Raw genomic sequence first — 22,944 nt, 5'->3', positions numbered from 1 at the left:
TTGTGCTGACTCTTATAATCATCAGTGACATCATTGCAAACTTAGTTCTATAGGGAAACCTTACTAGAACTTTTAATAGTGTTTTAGACTTAAAATTGGAAACAAGTGTTTAACAGGCAAGCTAATAATTCTCGGCAAGCTAATCTATCTGACCATATTATATTTTTGTTTTTTTGTATTTTAAAAATCTTCATTATTCTTTCCAAATAGAATTTTGTTTTCACTAGCTAATTATAAAAAAAAACAAAGAACCAAATAATCTTTACTATACAAAAATAATGATAATATAAAACTACACTCAATTTAAGTATTTTAAATACTGAATGTATTAGGAGGAATAATACTACAGGCTTAACTAACTAAATTAAATTTTCTCACTAAATTTATTTTGCTCAATAGTAATGTCGAGACATAATATAGTAAATGTATTATGTTTATATTTACTGTATTATGTCTGGAAAGTAATTACGTGCATCTGACATGATGTCTACTGGCATGACAGTCACTGTCGTGACTATAACTGTCGCGACAGTAAATGTCTAACTATGTGAAAGTCTTGGCAGTTTTGTTATCAGAATGTTTTGGAAGCAAATATCTTATAATCAGAATGTCTTGACAGTCAATGTCGTTGTTCCTCATCTTGTATTGAATAAATTAATGTCTGATAAAACTGTGCGATAGCCAACTTTTATTAAATGCAATTAAAAACACTTTTTAATATTTTTAAATATGCATGTTTGTATAATGGCACTTGCATAAAAAATTTTTGTATATTTTAATTACTAACAGTCGAATTTACATTCTTCTGGGTAGGTTAACTAATAGCTTAAAAGGCCTTTTTATAATTTTCTGTAACAGTTTCGTTAAACTAGATATTACACGTAGCTGTCGGTCAGATGGTGATCATATCAGTTTTTTTTTCGTTCTTCTCTTAGTACTCACGTTTTCTTGAGTGTTAAATTAATAATTTTGAAATAGTAGAAATAGAACTAAAAAGTTTTGTTGTGATCACATAATAAAAAATAAAACAAAAAAAGAGAAAAAAAAGAAAACTAAAAATAAAAATATTATTTTATTATTCTTTTGGTGTTTTTTTTTTTCTTTTTGTTTTCTAAAACTAAATGGATAAAAATTTTTTTTTGTTTTATTTTCCTCTATTTTTTTTACCCCATACTTCGTTTGTTTCGTCTAGTGTATTTGGTAATTGTGTTGATAATGTTTCTGGCAACCATAATGTTGCTGTACCACTAATTGTTAATAAAATTGCCATTATAACCATTGGAACATAAACAGGGGCGAATGTAACCATAAACATTAATTGTGGGGCTAATAAACTTCCACATCTAGCTGCAAAACCACATAAACCTAAACTAATGCCACGACAAACAGTTGGAAACAATTCACTACCATATATGAACATACTGCAAAAGCTCGATACAGCTAAACCTTTGCCAATTAATGCAATTACAGTTAAAAATGTTTCTATAAAAAATAAATAATTAAAAAAATTATTGAAAAAAATCAATTGTATGGAAAATGTTAGAAGAGATGACTGAGCTATATAGAAAAAGAATAATGAAAAAAAAAAGAATAAACTTACTTAATGCAGGAGTTGGTTCTGCTAATGCCAATAAACCCATTAATACAATTAATGTACCATTTGCATACTGATAAAATGCCATTGGTAGACGTCTACCAAATTTAGATAATACAAAATATGCTAATATATAAGCGGCACCTTCAATGGCTGCACCAATTAAGAAATTAACATGACGTGATCCAGGTAAATTTGGTAGAAAATATAAGATACCATAATATGAGAGTGTAACAGAAAACCTATATTTTATATAAACAAAAGCAGAAAAAGGAAAACAAATGATATAGCTCTGGTACCGGATTAATTGCAGTATAATTGGTATTAATACACAATTCACCGTTTTAACTGTAAATGGCTGGATTATGTGTTAATACAATTTTAATGCAATTTTAGAGTCGTAGATACTTACCATATACATATTACAATTAATAAATGTTTTCTAATTATAAGATTATTTAATAAATCTTTAACTTTAAATTTTTGCTCATGTATACTTTCATTATCATGTGAATTGAGCATATTATGGGCTTCATTATCATTATTTAATCCACCACCACCGGCTATATTACTACCATTCTTTTCTAATAGTGGTTTTTCATTTGGACTAAATCGATTACAATTCTCTAATAATTGTGAGTTTTTATTTTTTTTTGCAATATCTTTAATTATTTCAAGGGCTTCTTGTTGCCTTCCATTAGCATATAACCATGATACTGATTCTGGTATAATCCTATATTAGATGTATGTATAATTATTAATAAAATTTTTCGCAATTTTTAAAATTTGCAATAATACTGATAATTGGTATACACAATTCAGTAAATGTTAATTCATTAACTGAATTGTGTATTTAATACTGTCGTATATTACTACAATTTTTGAAATCACATTTAAAATTATACACTTACCAAAAATATAATAAGCTTAATGCTGTTGGTGTTAATAAAACTAATGTTAAAATTCTCCAATCACGTATAAAATATGCTATGCCACCTAATAGTCCTAAACCTATTGCCCAATTACATTCCCATAATACAGCAGCAGCTGTACGTTTTCTTGATGGACAATATTCTAACATTAATGTATATGAGCATGTTTGTAATCCTTGTATAAAAAATCCTTGTGCAACACGAAATATTGCAAAAACAATTAAACTACTTGAGAAATATAAACCAAGTGACATAATAGCTTGTAAATACATACAAGCTAATACCAATTTTTTACGTCCCCATAAATCACAAAGCGTACTGCATACTAGCGAACCAATTGTAACACCAACAAAATATAGAGTATTTATTAATGGAGCAAGAAATTCATTATTACATACTAAAGACCACTATATATATATAAGAAAAAAACATAGTACAATTGAATTATAATTTTTTCACACATATTATTGTAAGTATATTATATTCCTTAACTTTTCCAAAATACAGTAACACGGTATTAATACACAACTAAGCTTTTAAGAGTGAATTGCTGAATTATGTATTGAAATGGCATTACTGCATTTTGAAAGCCAAGGCTTGTAACAATCCTGACTTTTTAATAATTGTGTAATATTACACAGAAAATTCAACAATATTATAGTTTATAAGCTATGAATACCTCAAATACAGTTTTGAAATCAGGAGTTGAAATTGTTTCAATATAACTATATCAAAATAATTTTGAAATTTACCTCAACTGTAATTGTTCTATCATCATCTTCATCGAAAGTAAAACCACCTGGGCAATTTGTACCATTTACTATAACATCACAGCAAGTTAAATTATTTTTAGTGGGTGTGCATTTAGGTAATGCATTATCCTGTAAAATATAAAAATATTATGAAATTTAAATTTTTTTAGAAAAAAAAATATAAAAAAAAATAAAAAAAAATACGGTATTAAAAAATATGAAACTTAATACAATTCTGCTTATAAAACTAAATATTACACTATATTAACAAAAAGTGTAATATTAGTTTGCACGCACACAAAAGTCCAAGTTACAGTGTTGGCAATTTTCTCTCTATAACGTATACCATATACAAACTGTCTACAACTTGTTAAATGATCCATAAGTTATATGATGCGAAAAATGAACCAACATATTGTAGATTTTCATATATATGTATATAATCCGCTGTTTTTTCTTGGTCAATATCTTTGAATTCAAGGGGGATGATATAGCGGATAAAAACCCGTAATTACATTTAAATTCAATTACATAATTTTAAAATTCTCAACTTTTAGGTCAAAATATTAAAAAAATGCTCTTCATTGCTAAATAGCAGTAACAATATCAGTCAACGATAATATTTCAAATTCCATATATTACTGTTATACTTATTTAGTTTTATTCCAAAAATATACAGAATAAAAAAAAATTAAAAAGATTCAAATTCAAACAAAATACAAAGACACATTTAAGAAAAAAATTTATTTATTTCTTTCAAAATTCTAAAAATAAATTCTCCATTCAAAAAATAAAAAATTCTTAACGCTACATCATAAGATTACAAAGTAAAAATAAATTTTTGAAAAACTCCAGCCAACGTCGTATCCAGCACTTTGCAAGCATATCATTGTTGTCTTTTGTTAAGTATAAACATTAAAAAAACACATGAAAAATTTCACTTTCTCTTTCCTTGACATATAAATACACATATTGTGTATAATATATTTAAATATTTTTGTATGTGTGCATAATATATACATATATACAAACTCGCTCACACACATATGAGTATAAAAAACACATGCTTTGTATAAAAATAACTTTATTTAATGCGTTTGTAATTTGAAAATTCAAAATATATAAAAATTAAAAAAATAAAATAAAAATAATGGTTTGTAAAGTAGCACTTTTCCCTTCAGCAAATTAAAATAATATGTACTACTTTTAAAAATATTTCATAGATTGCATATATTTTGGATGATACAAAAGAAAAGATGAGAAAAAGTGTAAACATAATGCACGAATTCAAAACCTAATTGCGTCAGTTAAGAAAAAAAATAACATTTTAATGGTATGTTTTTGTTAACATTTTTACGAATGGACGGACGGAGACATTGAAACTAATAAGCACTTTTTTTTTTAATTTTTTGGAAAAGTGCTAAAAAGAAAAAAAATTTATTGATATTCTACATAAAAAAATGGCTGTTTTTCTTGTTGTATATACATATATATTAAAAATATACACATAACGTGATGCCGGAATTATTGTGAAACTAATTGCCGGAATATTTTGGGGTACTTATTTCGAGACGGAGATCACTTTATGTAAGAGTGATATAGAGTAACATTTGCCAGCAGTTATTTCAAATATTATAAATACAAAACAATTCACATAATGATTCGAGGTAAGATATCTTTATGAAAAACACTAGGGCTTATTCTGAGTATCGAATCACTAAGTGATAGTGATAATTAATATCGTAAAAAGTTCGATATTACTGTACATCGAAAGTTTTTGAACTTACGATAAATATCACTAACGTAAATTTAATGAGTCGATACTCTAAATAAGCTCCACTATATTCTATAATTCAGCTTACGACGTTGTAAAATTAAAATATTTATACAATATTCTTTTAAATTTTTTATACATACAAAAAGGACGAAACAAGGAATTTCTTGGTAATAGTTTTCCCTTATGACGTCTTAAATTCGCTCGTAAGCAATTGTAAACTATATAAAAATAAAATAAAATCAGAGTTTCATTTCTAACTAAAATTGAAGGCATCTACCGGAATACAAATGTAAAGTTTAATATTCATATGGCTATAAATAACTGCGACACTGTACCTATGTATATTCAGTAATATGTTATTATGCTTGATTTCACAATTGTATAATACGGTATAAATACATAATTCAACAATTAGAACTCATAAGTTGAATTTTGTATAAATATTTTATTACTGAAATTTTGAAGTCAGAGTATATTTGTATATTGACATAATATTTTGCACTAGAATGAGTTAAAAATGTCACCATGAATTAACTGTAAATTTAAAATTACGGTGCTACTGTATATTGTCACTCAATTCAGCAATTACAACTAATAAGCTGAATTATGTAAATATTGCGTATTCAATTGAAATTGAAACAAAATGTCCGAAGGCAGAGAGACATAATATTATGTATATGAAGGGAATTATAGTTCTGAAAGAAATTATTCACTATATACCGCTAAATGAAAATTATAAATGATAATAGAACAAAACAGTGTAACAATATTAGTAATTACGAATACAACGGCTAGTTGTTTATAATTTTTTATTATTGATTCTTGTATGGAAGAAATGAAAATTTCTTTAAACAACTGCAGAACAGATGGATGACGTAATCAAACATCTTAACTAAACAATATTTAATAATCATAAGATTACGGTGTAACGCATAACAATTTGCCCATAATTTCTTCATATCTCTTTAGCTCAGTTGGCAGAGCGTCTACTAAGAAAGCAATAGATCACTAATCCGAGTCCAATTCGAGCAGAAAAATTTTTTAATAAATTTTTTAATAATTTTTCTTACCCGACCCCCACTTTTGATTATGTCATCCATCTGTTCTGCAGTTGTATAAAGAAATTTTCATTAGTTATTCTTTCAGTGTAACAGCTTAAAAATTTTGTTGTAAATAAAAGTAATGTGCATTACACTTTTAACTATATCAGTACAAATACATAAAGGTAGTTAAAATTTTCCGTACCAAATCTGTTTAAATAAACTTGTATAATGAAAAAAATAAACACTGAGTTCCTCATAGCATTATATAATAACATTATATTATAGCATTAATATTATAATATAACAAATATTAATATTACAATATAACAGTTGTTACTTCTGAGTTGTGAAAAAGTACCGATACTTGCAGGTTTTGCGTATAGGGTCTCAGAACATGCATGAATTTGTATGAAACCTCCAATTACATCAACTTCATATAAAGGGGAGTTTAAACTTCCCATATCTAATTCGTTTAGATTTCCATAAGACCAGTTTATGAAAAATAAACGTTGAATTCCCAATAATATTATAATATAACAAATACTAATATTACATTATAACAGCTACTACTTCTGAGCCATGAAAAAGTACGGGGGCTTTTAGAAGGGCTAAAGACTTGCAACAAAAGGCATTAGATAGGATTTTATGTAAGGTCGCAGAAAATTCAGGAACAATATAACACTTTATGTGTATAACAGTTTTTGCGTATAACACATATACTACAAATGATATAATTAATTATAATAGAAAACAAAATCACATTACAAGTATGTATATAGATACATATATGAAATATGTATGTGAATTTAATGACCTTGTTTTAATACTGTAAACAAAATACACGATCGGTTGTTTTTTTCTTTTCGGTGTTGTTTTTTTTCTATAAATTAGTCAACATAAACATACACATTGTAACTTATCTCATAATAAACGTGAAGTACCTACGTTTTTTCTTGTTTTTTTTTTTTTTAATTAATGAACTAAATTTTAACGTAAATATTTTTTAGATAAGAATTTTACATAAACTATATCTACGTATTTCATTATAGATAAAAAAAAATTATAACATAGTTTTTGTTTCCCATGCAAAAATATTAAAATTCAAATATCTATTCATTTTGGCGGATATTTATTTCATCTATATATAGGGTGTACTACATCTGACATCGAAAAATTTAAGTTATGCTAAGTTACTGACACAAAATTCAGCTTATAAGTTGTAATTTCTGAATTGTATTCCAATAGAGTATTAATATGAACTAATAAAACAAAATAAATCTATTCGTATATAATTATAAAAATAATTCGAGTAAACTTTCCCTGAGCAAAATTGAATATTCACTTATTATCAAACGAATTGCTTATTCCAAGTATCAATATTATGATACAGAGTAATATTGCACGAAAGAGCCTAAACAATCATCATTTAGTCGTACAAATTGCGGTTATCAAATTGTTCAGTAAAATCATCATCATTTGATGGAAAAGGAACAGAAAATGGTAGAGAAATAATAAGTGTTAGACTTAATATAATTTACAATTATACGAGTATAATGGTTCAAAAATATTTTAAAGTTCATTATTAAAATATTCAAAAAAATATTAAGTTAAAGTAGATTTTTCAAAGTTCCAATATTATATTTTATCAATATATATTTATATTTGATGTTATCAAAAAATTTTAATTCAATAGTTCAAGGATATATTATAAGTACCCATATTAATCCCTTCAAGTTGAATTTCGAAAGCACTTCACACATTTCGCATATTATAATTCCTATATATAATCTAATGTTCTAAATAAAATCATATCATACATGTATGTGAAATCTATCTATATGTATACAACTGTTATCAAGCTAGCATACGTTCGTTTTATGTATATAGTAATTCAATTACAAAACTAAAACTACTTAGCATAAAACCTATAGTATATAATATAATTTAGCAAATAATATTCATAAAACATCATGCTTAAACATAAAGTATCCCTAAGTTCAAAATTGCAGTAATAGTGCATACATAATCCAATAATTCTATTATATATTAATTTAATTTTATACTCAAAGTATACATATACCTGTATTCTATATTAGTAACAGAATGTTATTCAAAATAAGGCAATGAGTGTATAATAGTTTGATAGTTATCCGGCATACATTATATGAGTATACACTGAATTATATGTATAAAAAAATATTATAAAGTTAAATGTATTTTATCTGAATGGATTTTAAATGATTGAATTATCTGGGATCTTAACTGAGGCATAATATGCTTTTGATTCAGCCTTATAATTTATTATTGCTGAATTGTGCGAATTAAAGCTATTATTTGATCTTTGAGGTCAACTATACTATTATATTGGATTATTAAAATAAGAATGGTTTTTTTGATGTCTTTTGATTTTTTTAAATGTCGAAAAAATTAACCATAAAATGATTGATGATATTTTGCGAGGTGTAGAAATTAAAAAAAGAAGCAGGTATTTCTGTTTTCCTCAATTTCTATAATTAATTTTTTAATCATTTTGACATATGTGACATTAACATTTATTTATCTATAGCTACTTATGTAATTTTAAAGAATTCTAATTTAACAAAAATTTTTATAAATAATATTGAAAAATAAATATGAAAAAAAAAAATACTTTTTTTTCGATGTCTTTTTGTTCTTTTCCTTTTCATTTTTCTTTTAAATATCCTTGAAATGTCTTCTTATCAACTATGTGTTCAAAATTTTAATTTTTTTTATAAATAATTATGTTCAAAAGGTAAATGTACATTATATGCATAAATATAAATGTATTTTCAAATTATCATCAGCTAATCACATGTATATATATATATATATATATATATGTACATAATTTGTTTAACAAAATTAATTGGAAAAAACCAAATAGAAGAAATTTCGTTTTCCAAGAAAAAATTCTTAAAATAAAATATAAATTCAAAAATTTTAAAAAAGTATTTTAATATTTCTATAATAATATAGTTATTCAGCAATTATAATCCATAAGCTGAATTTTACATAAACATGGATATTAAATGGATATTGGAGATGATTTTTAGTATCGACTAGTTCTGAGTATCTGAGCCGAAATGATATTGTGAAAAAATTGTTGCTACCTAAATTTGAAAGAAATTACTTTGAATTTATTAAAAAAGTAAAGGGAGTAGGATATAAAAGTAAAAATATTTTTCAAAAAATTTTATGTTTAATTGATATCTTAACATTTTTTAGTGCCGATATATTCTATTGTGATGAGTATGCCACTTATAGCAGTGAAGGCGAAAAAAATGCAAATATTGGAGGAATACGAAGATGTATAAGGGATCAATCAAATGACTTACCAGAAACTGGGCCAGTTAAATTAAATACCGAACGCATTGTATACAAGGTAGGTTATATGATGGCACCAAATTTTGGATGTTGTTGTTTTTGGGGAGAAAACACTTCTTCATAGTAGGAAAGCGTAAATAAACTACCTTTAGAGAGATGTTGGTATAATTTTTTTTTAATTTTCTAAATAATATTTAAATACCAATTCTAATTTCTAAAATTTTTTACATGTTGTTTAAGTTTACTTCTAAAAATATCCAATTTTTCACTATTTTTAATATTTGTAGAAGCACTGTTAAGTAGTTGTATTGCACTACATTTTAAACTATTTTGTTTTTTCGTTGTCCTAGCTCTAGGTATATCTATATAAGTTTCCCCTATTTCTAGTACAATAATTATTAATATTTTCCCTATTTGTCAGAATTAATTTTGACTTAAAACTATTATTTAAAATATTATATATATATTTACATGTTTCAAAATATAGTAGTTGATTTATGTCAAAAGTATCGGTTCCGATATATAATTCGTAGTACTAAGGAAAGACTAATTTTAAAAATTTTTTTAGTGCTTTATTCATTATTACATGAAATGCAGAGCAGTGACTCCAGCTATATATGCTATACCTAATTTTTGATAGAATATAGCTATTGTTAACAAGTTTAGTTGTATGTGTTGGCACGCCCCTAAATTTTTTTATACCCATGCTTATAGGGATGATCGTTTGCTTCAATTTTTTTTTGTGGTAGTCCCCTGTCAGATTTTCGTCAATTATCATTCGTCTTCAATTTTAGCATATTTGAATAAATACGTCTTGAATTTTAACATATTTGAGTTTCGGTTATTATCAAAACCAACGGGTGGCCTTTTCAAGGACCCATTCGGGTGGCACAAAGCGAAATTCTACTACTATGAGCCAAATTTACAATTTTCTAGGTATTCTAGCTAAAAGCTTGCTAACTTCTTTAAAATTAAAATGAAGTGTTGAAAATGCGCTTTTAAAATCTTTTGTAATATTTTCACTAAACTAGACAATATACATTGGGGTCAGTTTGTGCTAATCACATCAGATTTTGTTTTTTTGGAGTTCCCAGAGTTTTTAACTTTACAGTTGAGTTCTTCCACAATTTCTTTAATATACGAATAATTTTGTTCAGTCCGAATTTAACTCCACGACGAGCTACCATCGGAGTGATTTGTTTTCTTTTGACACCCGATTTGTTTTCTTTAAACTAATAATTTAAGAATTAGTGTATTATGCATATATAAACGGTACTTTTGTTTTGCCATAAAAACAAGAATTTTTATGTCATGCAATAAATGCTACATGAATATTATTTATTAAAAAATGTTCTTTTTTAATTACATTTACCTCATTATAGATATTTAAAAATAAAATTTATTTTTCTACTAATGTTTTCTTTTCATAATTACTTGAATCATTATGCCTAAAAATAACATACAATTTTTATTCGCCCAGTTTTGAAATTTTTCTCGAAGTAATTTTATTCGCTACAAACCATAATACCATTTGGGCGGATCCGAGAACAAAGTCATTCGTTTCGCGAACCATAATAGCTCCATAAATGATAGTGGTGTTTATCGTAAAAATTCAAAAAACATATTTTAAACACACGAACCATTTGTATGAATTGGTATGTGTACACAATAATAATACCGAACCTTTTCCGATCATTGTCGAAATTATCGTACACAACAAAATACGAGTTTTATAGTCGGAATGTCTATATCCGGTTCTGGATTGGTTATACCCTTTAATCGAGGAACTGTTATGATTATACCTAAACATAATTGTTGTATACATATATATATATTTTTTAAATAAAATAGGAATACTTAATTAATCTTGAAATCCAAAATGCAGCAGTACGTAATTCAGCAATTAATACTTATAAAGTGAATTGTATAATAATACAGTATTACTGCATTTTGAAAGTCAAGATATGCATGTATAATCTATATAAAAATTCTCCGTACCTAAAATGTTCTGAAAATTTTAAAAAATTTACTTAATAAAATATCACATATATAGATACATATACTATTTACAATTTATTTTTTGCTGATAAGAATAATAAATAAAAAAAAGTTGTCAATGATTTTTTTAATGATTATTGAAAAAAAAAAATATAGCGACTAATCAAGTTAAATAAATATCACGAAAATCTAGGGTACTAGTTCAGATTAACTTGCCTTAAATTAATTGAAAATTGAAAAATAAATTTAATTTCAGAGATAAGACTAGTGATTTTTTTTTTCAATATTTTTACTTGATGACATTATTAATAAAAATATAATATATCGATTGTAAAGTGCAAAAACATGCTATATAACAAATTTTTCAAAATGCGGTTTTTGTAACACCAATACTAATTTCAAAACATTTTTTTCGTTTGATATATAGATTACAGTGCCATACGTATGGTTGAATTTAGAGCGAAATCGGTGTAATTGAAATTAGCGAAAGTTGAAGTGGCAAATAAAGTCTAACTTTCTATTGCAAAAACTAATATATTGATGAAGCATATATATTAAAATTATATATTATAACAGTTGAAATTAGCAAATAATAAGAGCATTATTAGCCATTTTATGCTTAATACATGACCTTTTGTGCGAAGGTTCACATTTTATTGAAAAAAAAAAAACTTATTTGAAACCAAAAACTAGATGAATAAAACACAAAGAATAAAACTCAAATTATATAGCGTTGCTCTGAATCACTGAATTAGCTGAATTATTAATTTCAAAACGCTCCTCTATGAAAGTTTAAATTTGGTACTGGTATATCTTAACGCTTCACCTTCGATATACAGCCATGAACGTGTATTTATTGTAACTATATACGTTTAATGTTGAATTTTTAATACAATAAGTGCAATAGTATTAATAAAGATCTCTGACTTGAAAATTGCAATTATACTCATATTAATATACAATTCAGCTTATGAATTATTAGTGCTGAATTGTGTGGCAATATAGTATTATTGTAAATTTGAACTCTAAGTTTAATTTTAATTAAGTAAAGCATTACATTTTCTTAATTTTTGTTAGCTATGGTTATTACAACCAGCTAGGGTTCATTTTTCGCGCATATTAACCAACGGATCTAATTTATGAAATTGAAATATTCTTGGTTTTTTTTAATACAATTAAGTGATCAAAAAATATCACAAAATGGTGTTAAAAAATAGAAATAATAAAATAAAAAAAAAAACCGGCTGACAAAAATAAGTTGACATTTTTTTTTCACTTTTCACTTTTCTGTGTTGTGCACTTCCTAAATTTAACAATATGTTGACGCATTAACATGATAATTAAAAGAAAAAACCATTTAGATGATAATTTTTTTAAGGGGTGATTGTATTGAACGTTCTTGAAATGACAATAAAAAAAATTTAATTTTTTTTGACCTTGTTAATAATGAAATTTAATTTTTACGTTTTTTATTTTTTTTTCAAAAAAAAAGTAAAATGTATATAACAAATATTTGGACTATATATATTAAAAATGTGTGCATATAACATGTGTATGTATGTACAAAGTAAATATAATTGTTTCTAAGCTAAATAACGGTTAAATATAACAGTTAAATATTTATTTATTATAATTTTTTTAGTTAAACAAGCATACCCGCAGAACCGATTCGCTGTAATTAAGGTACAATAGTGTAACTTTTGGGTAAGAGGACCATAATTGTTGAATTTTTGATTTTATAGAAGAATTTTTAGTATATAATCGATTATAGTGCCGAAGAAATATAGGGAACCTAAAATTGAAATTTTGCATACCTTTGGGGTAAAAACTTATATATGGGAGAACTTATGATGAATTTTGTTTTATAATAAAATATTTCTTAATTTCTATTCACATTTTCATCATAATATCTATGAATTATTTCGAGATTATTACCGTGAAAATGTGATTTTTACAGGGTGAATATATATATTGAGAAGCTAGAGAAGGAATCTACAATAAGAATTAACAAAAAGAATAAAAATAAAAAAATTTTAACCTATCTCCACCTTCTAAAAGTTATAGCTTCTCAAAACCTGAAAAAAACCCATTTTTTAACTATTTATTGCAGCGAAGAACAGTAGTGACTGGTTTCTTCTACTGCATATCATATTTGAACATTAAAAAAGGGAAATGGCCGTTCAAATTTCTCCACCTCCGTCCCCTCTCAAGTTATCGCCTCTCGAAATTTGCAAAATTTGTTTTTTGGTACTTATATTTCTGAAATTGAAAGGTTTTTTCAATTTCTATAAATGCAGAAAGCTAACAGTAAATACCATGCCAATAAGAAATATAATTATTTTTCTTAACTCAGGCAATTAGCCTTTCAACTTGACCATTATTTTAACGCCTCTTTAAATTTTTTGTTGTTTTATTTCAAGGATTGCATAGATTGCTCATCCTAAATGTATGTGATCTTTGAAATATGTTCGTATATGAAGATAATTTTAATAATGTATTTTTAGTTTAATAGATCATTTTTCAAAACAGTATTTTCATTTCTTGAAGGGAAAGGTACTATACACTACAAGTCATTAATTTGAGACCAACTTTATTCTTTTGTAATTATTCCCCCTCATATTTTCATACTCTCTGTACCTTCATACTATTTTACTCAGAGTTAATTTTGATATCGTGTATGTAAAACCTTACGCAGAATTTGGGAGAGAGTCGTAAAAGTTTAAGGTTAAAGAATATTATTAACGTGAATTATGCAGAATAATTATTATCATTAATATCATTACTCATTAGATAATTCAGCTCACGTCATTTCTAATTGTTGAATTTAAATCTAGATGAATTTCCAAATATATTTATATTATAAACATAATTATATACAATATCAGAAATTTGAATTTTATGCTCTCTAAAATTTTATATTATTTATGAATGTATATATGTTCTTTAGGTTTCCCTGATATCGAAGTTGTAATAATACTATATTATTACAGATTTCAGCTCATAAATGCTAATTGCTAAATTATGCGATATTATTAAAATTCCGATGTCAGGGTATATGATGGTTTCCCATATTATTTGAATGTTTTTCTTTCGAAATCAAAATTCATATAAAATTTTTAAATTCACGTGCAATTTATGTAAAACTGATTATATTTTATAATAACAAATTATATAAGTATATATAAAAGTATATGAAAAAAAATACAGGCATCAACCTTTAAATTTATAAATGTCAATAATGTAAAAAATATAAGGAGTACTCAACATTCACAAATATATGTATACATACACATTTATACTAAAATAATGATAACCTTTTAAAAATTTATTGAAAAATTCTTAATATTTAATCATTTTGACATGAATTTGAACTTGAAATTTACAAAAAAAAAAATTTGTTTTCCTCTTATCAACAATTTGTTTTTCATAACAATTTTTTTTTTTTTGAATTGATAAGAACGTCAAAAAAAAAATTATTACACGCATTATCTAAAACAAAATGTTAAGTAAAGTATTTTTACTTTTTGTTTTCCTTTCCTGATGTATTTTGTTTAAGGTAAAAGCTAAATGCAGATCAAAATAAAATTAAATATGATACACTGTGTGTGCTCCCTGTACTAATACAAAAATACAACAGAAATAAGAAGATGAGTTTATCTTTGAAGATTCTAAACCTTTGAAGATTTGATTAGGTTAAAAACGCCTCGACTATTAAAGGATAAACACTGAAGAAAAGTAGGTTGGTTATGATACCGCTAGATCTCCATATTCTCACTCTCATTGCTTTATAAACTGGTTAAAAACACAAGTAAAAATTTTTGAATAATAAAACAAAATTGTGTATGTAAAAGTAGCACTAGCTTCAAAATTTTCCTTTAATATAATATTTAATATGCAATTCAGCTTATAAGTTACAATTGCTGAATTGTATAATAATAAAGTGTTATTGTAATTTTGAAGTCAAACAATAGATACATTTCGAAAAATATAAAAATAAAAATAAAATAAGTGTATATGAACGCTTAACGAAACTCTAATTGGTATACTACAATTTAAATGTAATAATTATATATATAAAATTTTATATGGCTGAATAAGAAGATACTAATATTTGATACTTCTTGACTTTTAAATTGTCGCAATACAGTATAAATACATAATTCAACTTATTTTTGCATACGTGTGAATTGATAATACATATAAATGGCTGAATTGTGTAAAAAAGCAGTATTGTTGTATTTTTGAAGTCACGGACACTGTAAACCGGAAAAGGAGCAAATTCAGTATATTTTTAAATATAAAGAACTTTTACAGCTCTGTATTAAACATGAGGGTTGCTTTTTGTAAAATAGGTTAACAGTATTACACAAAATGTAAAATAAAATTTTAGCAGAAGTAGATATAGATACTTGGAAAACGAATTTTAATAACATATTTTAAGTAAAATATCTTACGAGTATATATTAAGCACTAATTTCTGTTTTAATTCAACTTCTTAATTTTTTATACGTTATGTACATAATTAAATAGCATATATATAACATATTCAGCAGATATGACAGAAATGAGATCAACTGGATTTCCAAATTACAATTTGAAAATAAAAGTAAATTTCAAAAAATTTTCGTTGGGCAAATATTGTTACCCTTTCTCTCTGAATCTGATGTCTCGCCGTATGTTCTTTTCTTATTTTATTTTTTTATTTTCTATTTTGTGTTTTTTTTTGGCACATACTTATCATTGCCATACACTAAACATTGTTATTTTTTATTAAAATGTTATCTTTCTTTTCAATTAAATTGTGGCTTATGTAATTTGATATAGCATACTAGAAGATCTGAAAAAATTTTAAGGATATGTTAATTATGGATATTTTCAATTTGTTTTTGTTTTTAATTTAATTTTAAAATTTTTTTGTCTGTTGATTCAACAATGTAGTTATTATCTTTCTTTCATATTACCGACTGATATACAAAAGTTCTATGAAAATTATTTTAGCGAAAAGAAATAAAACACTTATTCATATATTATTCACACATATATATATTTAAGTATATGTTTATAGTATTACTACAAAAAATATAAAATTTAGGTTAATCGTTGAATTTCTGACTCTACATATATAGAATTTTTTTTCGTCTCTTTCGTATAGAATGACAACGTGCTTTTTTTGCTACACTCCAATTCTAATTACATGCTTGTTTCATATTTAAAAAAGAAAATTATAATTAATTTTTAAAGCCGATTATTATATAATATAATACATATGTACATACACAGGGTGTTTCGTATCTAAGTGCATTGCTATTTACCATTGTCCAGGTCAGGTACAGATCAACAGGGTTCGATTTACAAACTTTGAAAAAAGTGCTTATTAGTTTCACTCTGTACGTCAGTTTGTCTGTCCATGTTTCTGTTTAGAAAACTTCTAAACTCCTTAAGATAGAGAGTTAAAATTGATCTTCACATTTTTAAATTCTGTAAACACTTGATTCTGCAAGCCTTTGCAAATTTCTATGCTTTTTTACAAACTATCGATCTGACCCAACTTTATTTTTTATGCCAGTATACTTAGATAACAGATACTCGGTATATGTATGGTCGAGACAAGGCAAAAATCAAAAAAATGTGAAGAGAGAGAGAAAACGAATTTGGAATTAAAAAAAAAAATAAAACAACAATAGTTTTACTTTACTACATGCAGGAACATTTTCCAAAAAAAAAATTTCATATTCGGAAAATTTAAAAAATCAAATTTCTTTAAGCCAGGGCCTTTCATCAGGGTGCTGGATTTCCTAGTACACAGCCATTTTATGAAATCCACTAGGAATTCCTAGTAAAATTTTTGAATGAAATTCACAGTTTTAATAGGTCTCTTTTAAGTTGCAGACCATTCTTACCTTAAAATTACATATTTCCAATAATGTGCATCTTATATATACATACGTTATATATTCTCCGAGTGCCGAAAATATATGGACTAACACACTCATACTTTAAATATAAAAAGTTTTATAATAAGCACGAAGCATAAGGAATCCCGAAATATTATTTTACTTTCTATAAAACGATTTCATATTCTGATGCTACCCTGATATTATATGAGGGGCTCAGAAGCAGAGTGGCGTAGGCCACATTATGTGTTATGCCACTTTGCTTTTAAAAAATCAGAAAATTTTTACAAAATCAGATTTTTGCAAAAGCAAAAGTACTTTTGTAAGAAATAAATAGGAAAAAAGCTAGTTCGAAACTGGAAACTAATATTACTGATTTTAGCAGATGTACATAACCGATTGCAGCAAAAATTTTATTTGTGGCTTACGCCACTCTGCTTCAGAGACCCTCAATAGGATAATAATTCAGTATTTGAAGTAAAAATATACGTAATAACTTGAGACAGCATACTGCAAATCTTTGATGTTAAATTTATTCATGCGGAATAAAGTAGTATAGCAATTAAAAATATTTTAGTTTATATGTTTACGAGTTTCGGCAATGGTGACGATTTTGGTTTGTTAGAAACTATATAATATGTTTCTTGTTTTAATTTTTTAAATATAAACATTTGCAATATAGTTCGCGCATTTATAAATAATAAAATTTTAATTAATCGTTCTACTTACTAAAAAAGTTCATTTTTTACTTACAATAAAACATGGAACGAGGGTTACGATATTAAATTATACGTTTATATAATATGACAAACATTTTTTACTCGTATATACGTACTAAATGAAATTGGAGAAAAAAGTGAAAACAAAACGCAAAAGATAATAATAAAAACAAATATAAAAACTTAATAAAAAACATATGGTTTGAATACATGCATGCAATTGCAATGCAAACAGACAATAATATTAATATCTTCCTCGCCACGTGGTTGATAATAAAAAAATAACTTAAAATCAAATAAATAAATTTTAAAACAGCACATTTCAAATATAACGGCACAATTATTTCAAATGTTTTAATAATATTAAATTAAATAAGTAAATAACTCTAATATTTACTATAATACAACTAACAATTTATTATACTATTGTATATTAATGCACTGGAAAACTTTAAATACATACCTATGTATATACTTATACATACATATATGATTAATTTCAAGGCCGTAATTGTGTATTTTACCTCACCTATGTGGTGAGAAGAAAGTGTATACGAGTATAATTTCGAGTGTTGCAGCTAAATGTCTTATATAACAAATAATATTTATGGTAATTGTTAATTGAAAATGGGTTCGTATGGTTTCGAATAAGTTAAAATGCTTTAATTTTAATAGCGCTTGTACTATTTGTATTGCGCTTTTTATCAAAAAAATATTTTGTAAAACAAAACCTAATATGAGAGTAATCTCACATGGCATATTTTGGAATAAATAAATATTTAAAATTCTCATACATATATTTAAAAAAATCATTAATATCTGAATTATAATGAAATCCACAGTCCAATATATTGCATCATAAAAAAAAGGTAAAATTGAAGGTTTGTAAAATAGTACATTTCATTTTAACATTTCATTTAGCTTTATAGAGTTTGTTTGTATATATATATGTTGCTTTAGGTCCAACTAATGAAAACAATCTGTTTAACATTGAGCAATTATTGTTGTAATTTGGATTTTATTTTATCGAAATTTAATAGAATCGATTATAGTGACAAGAAAATAGGGAACCCAAAATTGAAATTTTGCATATTTTTAGGGGTAATAATTTTAACATGTGCGATTTTTGAGGACTATTTTTTTTTCTTATAAAATAAAATATTTCTTTTCAATATAATAATCAATATCTATGAACTATTTCGAGATTATTGTCATGAAAATTTTAAGATAAATTCGTATTGCTGTGTATAAAAGAAAACGTATTTCTAAAAAATTACCGAAAAAATTATACGTAATATTAGAGTTGTAAAAACTTCATAAGCAGACAGACAAACAGAGTCAAATTAATATTCACCACGTTTTATAAAGTTGTTTTGGAAATGTGCCAAAAAAAAAGTAGAAGCAATATTTATGGATGTTGATTTTGAGAGAATAGAAAACTTACACTCTTTTTTTTTTATTACCAAAACACAAATAAAATAGAGAATTCGAAATACTACAAATTAAAACTACAAAATTCCAATTAATTATGTAAGAATATCAACATTATTACATATATAAATATGTAAATATGTACTTGATATTGTCGAACACATGCGGTTATGAAATATTAATCGCGAATTTTTTTTACTTATTGTGTGTATATCTTATTATTATTTGTTAATGAAAAGCTTTTTTTTTTTGTTTTATACTATGCAAACATGTATATATATATAAAATATACCTTTAACATACGTATATGCAATATTGTTAACATTACATTCATAATAATTACTGTACATACCTTTGAAAGTCATAGGTAACATTTAATTTTGGTAATTGTTATAAAAAGGAAAAAAAAAAAACGAATATTTAAAATTTTTAAAATTAACTATTAGCCTAATTTTCTATGTTATGTAAAAACTATAAAAAGTTAATAAGTATATTGTAAGCAATATAAATTTTATTTGGTTGAAAAAGTTGAAAATTGGCTTTAGATTAGAATTTCACTCACAATTTATTTGGTTTCCAAATAAATAATGACAATTTTATAAGTTGAAATCATATTTGAAAATAAAACTTAATATAAATATACAAAATAAATAAAAATTGTTTCTCTTATACTCATTTCCATATAATTCAGCAATATATAATGATAATAAGCTGAATTGTATAGCATAAAATTTTACAAGAGAATTTTTCCAAAAGTACACATATACATATATCTTGACTTATGAAAACTTAAAAATTACTTATAGATAATTTAGCACTTATTTAAATTATAAACTGATTTTGTACGCATTACGGAAGCCCTATATATACTGTTATTGCTAAATAATTCGTCAAAATTAAAATTTTGTTAACTGAATTATTTAAGTAGTATGATATATGTATTATATATATTAATAAAATTTATATATCATTATGATATATCATTCAGCAATACAAATAAATATTATTGCAATTTCAACATTCCGTATTGAAAATTCTATAGTTCTTATATCAAAATTTTAATAATAGTATATTACTAAACGATTCAGCAACTAGTATACCTGATAAGCTGAATTGTGTTTCAATAGGATATTTACAGTATAATTTTGTATAATTTTCAAAAAAAAATAAAAACAAATGGATTATATTAATATAACATACAAATATTCATATGTACTCTATTATGGTAAATATTTAATTAATTTTTAATTATATACAAGTACTTGTATAGATTATATGAAAATTATTATGTCTCTGTTTTTGTATATTCATTGGTATACATTCGATAATCTATGTACATAAATACATTGAAAGTAAATAAACTGTTCTAAAAAATCTAAAATAAATTTTGTTGTCAATTTAAAATATTTTAATGATTATTAATATTATTATTATTATTATCAAAACAAAAATAGAATAATAATATTCTTTGAATATTGTGATTGAAATTTTTTAGAACACAAAACTCTAAAATTTTTATTATTTAATTTGATAATAAAAATACGTGAATATATATATGTAAATATATATATATATATCAGAGTTATATGTATATGATTAATTTATCTTTCCCTAAATTACATATTACCTTTATAATCGCATTTAAATTCGAATTATAAATTCATGTGTAAATTATGCAAAATTCGGCTATGAATTTGAAATTGAATTTAAAAACTCTTATATATTTTTACTAAATTATGTAATTTAAGGTTAACAATAATTTAAAATGCAATACACTATTATTTCATTCAACAATGAGCATTATTAAGCTGAATTATATAGTATAATATAGTATTACCTTTCTGATCTATTGAAATTTCAGTATTATACTGTATATGGGTATAACAATTCAAGTTAAAGAATTTTATACTGTTGAATTGTGTAAATAAAATAAATGTAGAGTCAAACGTACTATACACGATTTCGGACAGAATTCTTTGTGCGTATTTATCTCCAGGACTTCAAAATTGTACTAAAACTGCATGATACAAAAAATGCTGCTTATCAGTTGTAATTGCTGAATTGTGTATAGCAATATAATATTAACGAAATTCTGAAGTTACGATCCGTATTCTGCCAGTTATCCATTTTCATTTTTGATTATAGGAAAATCATACATGTAGGGGCAGCAAAAAAAAATGCTTTGCTCACAAAAGAAGAGTTTTGCTTATATTCGTGTTACGGATATAAGCATACTACAATATTTTAGAGTCATAATTAAATTTAGTTCTACAATTTATGTTTATATATACAGATTTACGCTAATATATTATTATATATTTGCATATTTTTTGAATTATCAAACTATTTCAGGCATTCATTATTCTTAGGGTATAAATAATCTATATATTATGCATATATATATATATATATACTTACATTACAATGAAATGATGGTGTATATATATGAAATGATGTTATCGTATGATTTATTCCAACTTGAATGCTATTTAAACATAGCAATACAATCAAAATAATTTGAAATCGACCTTTTTTTTCAATTAAATTTTGTATTAATTCTTTAATATCGTTCATTTTGATTTTTTTTTATTTATTTTATTTTTTGATTTTAATTTTTCATTAAAAATATGAATTTTTAATTTGTGTGTGTGTGTGTTTTTTTTTATAAATTTTAAAACAAATTTTTAAACCTTTAATTTTCGTTTTAATTTAAAAGTAATGCCAATTTTATTTAAACAAAAATTTTTTTATATTTTTTAAAAATTTTGTTAAATTTGTTTTTTTTTTTTTATATTTTTCTTATATGTACCTAATATAATTTCATTTATATATGTGTATGTATGTTGTTGCCCTTTTCGAAAATAAACAAAAAAAACATGTAACGATATGAAAATAATAAAAAGAAATTCGTTATATAGGTGTACAATAATTAACAAAAAAAAAATAGAGAACAAAAAGACCAAAAAAGTACGATTGACGAATGTAAAAAAAAAACGGCAACAACAAAATTCAAAAACAAAAAAAACGAACTTTAAAAAACTAAAAACAAAAAGCAAGCAGCACACCGTCGCCGCAATTTAAATTTTTAATTTTTTACTACCAAAAGAATTTTTTTTGGCTTTCTTAAAATGTTCACCTTTAATAATAAAATAATAATAATAAACAATTACAAACGAAAGAAAAAACAACAAAAAAAAACAAAATTTTAAAAATATTCTCTAAAAATTTTTGAAAAATTGAACCTTACGATTCAACGCACTGTAAAGAACTGTTTTGTATTTTTTTGTGAGAATAAAATAACAAAAAAAAACAAAGAAATCAAAATAAAAAAAAATAATGATAACACAACGCCACACACTGACACACCATAACTGAAAACAAGTAAAAACGTTTCAGTCGGTATAAACCGATTGAATTATACCCTGCACCTTTCGTTATTGTGTAGCAATTACTCGAACC

At 24.7% G+C, this 22,944-nt stretch overlaps 1 protein-coding gene across 2 annotated transcripts; it reads right to left on the bottom strand.

The window, feature by feature from the left end:
• Nucleotides 1–1,053: 1,053 nt before the first annotated feature.
• Nucleotides 1,054–22,742, bottom strand: LOC129613754 (organic cation/carnitine transporter 2-like). 2 transcript variants are annotated; one of them, XM_055527966.1, is made up of 7 exons: nucleotides 22,622–22,742; nucleotides 21,904–22,336; nucleotides 3,279–3,407; nucleotides 2,506–2,933; nucleotides 2,007–2,327; nucleotides 1,601–1,836; nucleotides 1,054–1,482 (listed from the first exon to the last, which is right to left on the bottom strand). In XM_055527966.1, exons 2-7 carry the CDS (start codon nucleotides 22,057–22,059, stop codon nucleotides 1,145–1,147), a joined length of 1,608 nt encoding a protein of 535 aa, XP_055383941.1. In that variant the 5' UTR covers nucleotides 22,060–22,336; nucleotides 22,622–22,742; the 3' UTR covers nucleotides 1,054–1,144. The 2 variants fall into 2 exon arrangements, with proteins under 2 accessions (XP_055383941.1, XP_055383940.1); XM_055527965.1 differs by having other exon boundaries at nucleotides 21,904–22,721.
• Between the last annotated feature and the right edge of the window lie 202 nt (nucleotides 22,743–22,944).

Source organism: Condylostylus longicornis, unplaced genomic scaffold (assembly GCF_029603195.1).
Source record: "Condylostylus longicornis isolate FDR11 unplaced genomic scaffold, ASM2960319v2 ptg000091l, whole genome shotgun sequence".
Taxonomy (NCBI): Eukaryota; Metazoa; Arthropoda; class Insecta; order Diptera; family Dolichopodidae; genus Condylostylus; species Condylostylus longicornis.
This window is presented reverse-complemented; position numbering and strand designations above follow the sequence as displayed.